Below are 7,103 nucleotides of genomic sequence, written 5' to 3'. Positions count from 1 at the left end.
GTTAGTGACGAAATATTTTTATCAGTCGTATCTTATTAAGTCACAAAAAAAATTGGTTGATAACGGACCTGTTTTTTCAAAAACACTATTATTGTCGATGGAAATCAAAATCCATGACAGTGGAAAAACCGTTGATTAACCGTGTGTAAACCGACCGTAAACGGTCTGAAAAAGTAGACCTGACGAGACAAAACAATTGAACCAGCGATGACGGTTGACAAGTGCCGATTCAACAGACATCAAACCAACAGTTTTTCCACAAATAAAATTACGGATCGAACAACGATGTTTGCCGTTCGGCGGGACGGGTCGTACACGGAGTCGTTGTTTTTGCCAGGTTGTCAATCAATTCATTAAACTGGTTGCAACACAGACGAACGTAATCCGCCATTTCCTGATCGGCGACGATTTGGATCCTGGCTTGGCGGAAAGCGTTGATGATGGTGCTGTGATCACGGCCGCCAAAAAATTGGCCTATTTGCTGATAGCTCAGGTGAAGCACCTGGCGAATCACAAAAACAGCCAGGTTTCGTGCGAGCCGAACCGTTTTTTGGCGACTCTTGCCGAACAAACGATTGACCGGGATTGCGTAATGTTTGGCGCATCGACGGGAAATTTTTCTGACCAGGGTGTTGACATCGTCGGCATCGATGAACCGTTTTTCTGGCAGCGACCAATCCGCTGACGGATCATCGCGACCACATTTTTCCCGGCGGTGATCATCACCGATCAAAGGGTCCGAGGAATTCGTACACAAGCGGCCGATGTCAGAAAGATCCATTTTCGTCGGCAACAAATGGATCGGGCAACCGGCGGTAACAAGTGAAACCAATCGCGGAGCAAACGCCGACAACTGGTTAAGATTATATCGGGAACAGGTGATAACCGATTTGAAACCCTGGGCAGCTTGATCGATGATCAAAGCGATCTTGTCAACGGCAGCGGGATGACCTTCAAGCTCTTCCAGGTTATCGAAGACAATGACCGGATTTTTTTCCAGGCCGGCCATAAAAGCGTCTTCTGTTTTGGTATAAACGGCGATCCCCAGTTGCCGTGAAAAATCGGCCGCTGAAAAATAAACAACCGGATCGTCCAGATGACTGTAAAGTCTGGCAAGGCAATTCGCCAGCGCCATGGCCAGATCGGTTTTGCCGCTGCCACCAGGGCCCATCAGACATACGGGTAACAGGTCCGCGAGATGGTTCCGGCATTCGTTCCATTCGGCACGTTCGGCATCGCGAAACAATCCGTCGGACGGACAGGCCGCCAATTGTTGGCCAATTTGCCGTTCGATCGCGGCAAACAACGGCTCAAGCAAACCCTCGCCAGCGGCGATTGACGAAGCCTCGCCAGCGGCGATCGACGAAGCGTCCCAAAGGCTTCCGTCCACACCCGGTCCGGGCTTGCCCGAACCGACAGCCGGACAACGTGACAGATCAATCGACGACAAGGAATCCAACGGAATTTCGGGGGCAAAAACCGGGCGGCAAATACACAAAAACAGGCCCGCCATTCTAGCGAAAAATTCGCCTGCCCGACAGGATGCGGCCGAATCGCCAAAACCGGTCCGATCCGGAATCATCACCGCTTCGAACAACCGATGGAAATTAAGGCCAACGATAAAGCCGACCGCGATCAGCCCATCGCCGAAATGGCTGAAACCAGCACATCGACAGCGCGATCAATCTGGGCGATCGTCGTCTGCCGGCCCAGGCTTATTCTTACCGCGCCACGAACGTGATCCGGATCCAGGCCCATCGCCATCAACACCGGTGACGGTTCGCTTGATCCACTGGCACATGCACTGCCAGCGGAAAAATAAACATTCTGCATGTCCGCCGCCATCAATATGGCCTGTCGGTCACAACCGACGAACGACAAATTGCTGGTGTTGGGCAATCGTGACGCATTGACGGCGTTGACCCGGACATTGTCCAACCGGTTGATTAACGACGCTTCCAGGTGATCACGAAGATGACCGATTGAAGTGGCCTCACCGGATTGGTTGAGCGTGTTTTCCAGCGCAATCCGAGTTCCGACGAGAAGCGGCAAACATTCGGTCCCTGGCCGCATCGCCCACTGTTGAAAGCCACCGGCCAACAATGGAGCCAGCTCGACCCCGTGCCGCAGGACGACCCCACCGATTCCACCAGGACCGTAAAACTTATGCGCCGAAAAGGTCATTGCATCGACGTTGAGCAACCGAAAATCGACCGGAATTTTTCCCGCCGCCTGACAGGCGTCGGTATGTATCAGGGCACCGGCTTTTCGGCACATGGACGCAATTTTTTGTACCGGTTGAATCGCGCCGGTTTCATGGTTGGCCAGCATGACACTGACCAGCACTACCGACCGATCGAGCAACTTTTGCAAGTGGTCCAGATCGACCGTTCCGTCGAGTTGACAACGAATGTTGACGACTTCAAAACCGTCCCTGGCCAATATGGCCGCCGCCCCCGCAACGCACGGATGTTCAATCGATGAAACGATCACCCGCGATCGCTGGTTCAACGATGAACGGTTCTGGTCCGGCCCAACGGCGGCTCGCTGGTACCGGGCAATCCCGCAAACAGCCAGATGATTGCTTTCGGTTCCACCGCTGGTAACGACCAGCCGGTCGCGGTTGGCGGAACGGAAATTGGCACCGAAAAGCTCCAACACGCGTTGTTTTTGAAGTTCTATTTGTTGTGCAATGCGCCGCCCGGCCTGGTGCTGACTGGCGGGATTCCCAAAACCCGACTCAGAACACGCCAACATCCCTTGCCCGGCCAGAATATCGACTGGAGTCGATGCATTATAGTCCAGATAAATCGGTTCCGAATCAGGCACAACACCGGCCATTGAAAAACAGATCGACGAAAAAACAATCGACACATCGAAACCGGCCCATCGGCGACAATCCGTTTCGGGCAATTTGACCGCAATTTACTACCGATTACGGCACACCGCCGGTGGCTGCCGGCAGATCGATTTTATCGACGATTTCTGACCGAAGCGACATCGCGTCGGGCAATTTACAGTAACCAATTGACCGGTCGACAAAAGCCCGGGCTTTCGCAGGGTTGGTTTCGGTCACCGCCCGCGCCGCGTCGAGATAAATTTCTGCCAGAAACAAATCCATTTTTTTCTTGAACTCAGCGTACAACAACGGTTCGACATGGTTTCCGGTAGTGCGACGTTGATCGGCGATTCGGGCGATTTCAGCCAGGCCGGGCGCCGCCCAGACAAGACGGTCTTTTGCCAGTTGGATCATTTGCGGCCAAAAAACACGCGCCTTTTTCGGGTTCCCAGCCGACCAGGAAACCCAGAACAATTGATCTTCATGGCCAGAAACGGTTACGTCGCCCGGTTCGTCAGAATCCGTTTCACCGACGGTGGGAGCGGCAAAATCACCCGTGGGTTCGTCCAGCAGGCTGGTCAAGATCGCGACATCTTCCGACAAAATCGAATCCGAACGCAAGGGCCACCACGCCGGTGGCTGTGCGGCCGACGGTATCAGACGATTTTTCATCAGGTAGTTGACCGTTGCCGACGACGCATCGACATGTCCAATCACCGCCGAATCCCCACCGAATTGTTGATACCGATAGCGGGTATACCGGCGAGTTTGAAGCGTGGCGGGCGAAAATTCCAGGCCGGTATCGGTGCTGAACAACCACGCAGCTACGCAAACGGCGACGAACAATACAAACAATGCGACCACTGCCAACAACGCGAACAGGTATTTCATCAGTTCTGTTCAAAAATGCGATTATCGGTAACGACCGACAGAAACACCGTTTTTAACCGCCTGTCGCACCAAACGACCTGGAACACACGAAACAAATCGGCCGGTGCCGGTATTGTCAGCCGGCACCGCGTTGATAAGATGCCTCAAGACCATTGACCAAAATGGTTCCTTGGAACAATTCTATTTTATTTGCGGGTAAATTGTCGATGGCCGGCGATCCACCTGTCGATGACCCGTCCGGTTCAACCGGTGGCGATGGTCCCGATGGCGAACTTCAAGACGACGGCCCGCGCGCCGGCGATGCAAAGCGGCAAGTCGAGGCGTTGTTGTTTTTGGCGCGTCGGCCGATCAGCGCGACACGGCTGGCGCAATTTGCCCGGCTCAGCGGACGTGGTGAAGCCGTGAAAGTTGTCCAACAACTCAACGACCATTACAGAAAGACGCGACGGGCGGTTCAAATCAAGGCGATTGCCAACGGGTACCAGCTGATGACCCGGCCGACGTTTTCACGCTGGCTCCGGCAAATGAACCCGACCCGCACCGAATTTCGATTGTCGGTCCCGGCGATGGAAACGCTTGCCGTGATCGCGTACCGGCAGCCGATCATCAAAAGCGAAATCGAAGCGATTCGCGGTGTCGGATGCGGAGAAGTGCTCAGGCAGCTGCTTGAACATGGACTGATCAAGATTGCCGGCCGAAGCACCGATTTGGGGCGACCGTACCTGTACCGGACCACCCAGGTGTTTTTGGAAACGTTCGGACTCGAATCGCTCGCCGCGTTGCCCGATTCGACCGAATTGACCGGAAAAGGAATGCCATCATCAACCGGCCCACACGACGGCTGAACAGTTGGTAAAATCAACGCTCCGATGCGCACAACCACCGATTCCGCCGGAACCAAAAATGAGTATATTGCCGGGGTCGGCGGTGAAGTGAATACTCGGAAAAACAGAAACCGCCATTTGGAATCGAAAGATGTCTGACCGTTCGCCGGAGACCATTCAGTGAAAGCATCCGTTAACAATTCAAACTACGTCCGCCCGGCAATTCGTCGGCGACTGTCCCGGCCAATGGGTTCACCGCAGAATACGAACGCTCGATACCGGTTTTGCGATGAACCGTTCAACATCGACCAATTGTGTGCCGACAACGAGTACCTGGAAAACCAGAGACAAGGCAATTTTTCGGACGACGGCATGGATGCCTGGTCCGCAAGCCGTGCTGTCGGCGAAGAACTCATGATGGACGAACTCTCCGGCGATCAGGCCGGCCTGTTTGGACAGCCGGGTTGGCTGAACGACGGCATCTGGTATGCCGAAGCCGACGACATCGATGAAGTCGACGATGACGAAGAAGATGACGAAGAATATGAATACGAATATGAATACGAGGACGACGAGGACGACGAGGACGATGAAGACGACGAATACGAAGACGAAGACGAAGAGGACGAGGAGGACGACGACGGAATCGAAGAAGTTGACGAAGAGGAATACGAATACGAAGTCGACGACGATGACGGCGACTATGATGATGACGACGACGAATACGGCGAAGGGTTCGAAGAACTTGATTCAGAAGACGAATCCGACGATGACGACCTCGAAGGCGATTGGGAGGAAGTCGACGACGAAGATCCCGAAGAAGACACGGACGACGAATCCGACGATGATGACGACCAGTGGGAAGACGAATTTGAGGACGAAGACGACGAAGATTACGACGAAGAATTCGACGACGACTTCGACTCATAGCCGACCGGACCGGTGCGCCACCGGGTACACGTTTTGGCCGGGCAGTCGGGATTCCGGTGAATCAGCGGAATTTGGGCCAACCGTTCTGTGGGGTTGGATCGGAATCGGGCGGTTCGGGCAAATCGGCGATACGTGCCGAATCGGCGTCGATCGCCTGTAACATCTGACGCATGCCCAACTGATGCTCGCCGGTCAATTGTTCAACGTGGGTTTGCACCAACAGGTCGAACTGTTGAAGCTTTTGCTGGACGTGTCGTTCGGCGACCTCGGTTACGGCCTGGCCAAAAATTTGCGCGACACGATCGCCAAGGTCCGACACCAGGCGAACGTTCAGGTCGTCGATGTCGCCTTCGAGTGATAGCGCGTATTGATACTGATCGATGTCGGCCAGTCGACGGTGGATTTGCTCGAACAATCCCGGCTGGCCGGCTGCGGCAGCGACATGCACAAGTTGCATTTGAATGGCGTGATGGCGAACAACGACCGAACCCGTCAATTGTTTCCCGCAGATCGATAAATCAATCACCGCATCCATTGGGCCTGGCGAGACAGCGATTTGAATCGTGTCCGGAGTGCCCAGAATTTTTGCCGGCAGGTCGATCGCCGGAATCGTCACCTGGATATGGTCAACCGGCACGTCGTGCCGCCGGTCAAGCGTCGCGGCCACTTGCATGGGCCGGTTGCCATCGGCCTGGAATTCGAATCGAACCGGCCGTCGGTGCAGCTTCGGCCGATTCGTCAAATCATACAGCTTGCCCGAAAGCTCGTACCGCTGTTCGTTAATGGTGCCCTTTCCCGAAAATTGCGCTTCCTGGATGACCAGTCGGGGGCGTTCGACCACGCCGGCGAAACGAACGTTTCTTCCCCGCCCGTGTGACGGGTAAAGATCGTTTTCTACATCGGGCATCGCCGAGCCGAACCAATTCGCCCAGGACAACGCCAGATCAACCAGTTCCGAACCTTCCCCGCCCAATAACAATTCAGCGGCAACGGCTCCGTCGGGGCGAAAATTCCCGGCGGTCGAACGAATTTTCTCACGGTCGTTCCGGCAAGCGGCCTCGATGGCTGCCAGGTCCGCCTGGAATTCATCATTGATCGTTTGAATTTCCTGTCGGGTCGATTGGAACACCGGTTGCAGCTGCCGCAATTCGGACACGGCTTGTTGGACACGATCCGTATCCCGCAACGGATTTCGCTGGGGTGCATCGACCACGGCGCGCCATTGGTCGGACTGTTGCTGAATTTGGGTGATGCGCCGCATCTGTGATTCTCGTCGCTGCCGCCATTTCCGGTCGATTTGTTCGATCAAAGACGGGGTTGCGAACTGTCGCACCATTTTGTCGCTGGTTGAAGATTTCACCGCGCTACGCCAATCCGCCGCAGCGCTGCGAACTTGTCGCCGGACCCGACCGGAAGCCCGCTCGAATTGTTTTTTCGATTCGACCACGCGGTCGGTCAAAGCGCCGCTGCTGGTCCGTGGTGTACCCAATTGAAGTCCCACGATTTCGGCCTGGTTCACGACCATTCGTCGATGCAACAGTTCACGAGAGTCAACATCAAACACGCCACGCGACACCTGAAGCAAGTTGTGCGTCGGTTCGCGCGGGTCAGCCAGCTGG

At 54.9% G+C, this 7,103-nt stretch overlaps 2 protein-coding genes across 2 annotated transcripts; one reads left to right on the top strand and one right to left on the bottom strand.

Annotated features, from left to right (window-relative positions):
* Positions 1-1,635: 1,635 nt before the first annotated feature.
* On the bottom strand, positions 1,636-2,757 carry LOC144898107 (cysteine desulfurase-like). The gene has a single exon (XM_078788984.1). It carries the CDS (start codon positions 2,755-2,757, stop codon positions 1,636-1,638), a length of 1,122 nt encoding a protein of 373 aa, XP_078645110.1.
* A 1,179-nt stretch (positions 2,758-3,936) lies between these two features.
* LOC144898106 (segregation and condensation protein B-like) lies at positions 3,937-4,575 on the top strand. The gene has a single exon (XM_078788983.1). The coding sequence runs from the start codon at positions 3,937-3,939 to the stop codon at positions 4,573-4,575; it is 639 nt and encodes a 212-aa protein (XP_078645109.1).
* The last annotated feature ends 2,528 nt before the right edge of the window (positions 4,576-7,103 follow it).

This window comes from Doryrhamphus excisus, unplaced genomic scaffold, assembly GCF_037039965.1.
Source record: "Doryrhamphus excisus strain RoL-2023G ecotype Guam unplaced genomic scaffold, RoL_Dexc_Guam_v1.1 HiC_scaffold_97, whole genome shotgun sequence".
Taxonomy (NCBI): domain Eukaryota; kingdom Metazoa; phylum Chordata; class Actinopteri; order Syngnathiformes; family Syngnathidae; genus Doryrhamphus; species Doryrhamphus excisus.
This window is presented reverse-complemented; position numbering and strand designations above follow the sequence as displayed.

Coding starts and splice junctions, on each gene's coding strand:
- LOC144898107 (XM_078788984.1), bottom strand. CDS start 2,757: ATGTTGGCGTGTTCTGAGTCGGGTTTTGGGAATCCCGCCAGTCAGCAC.
- LOC144898106 (XM_078788983.1), top strand. CDS start 3,937: ATGGCCGGCGATCCACCTGTCGATGACCCGTCCGGTTCAACCGGTGGC.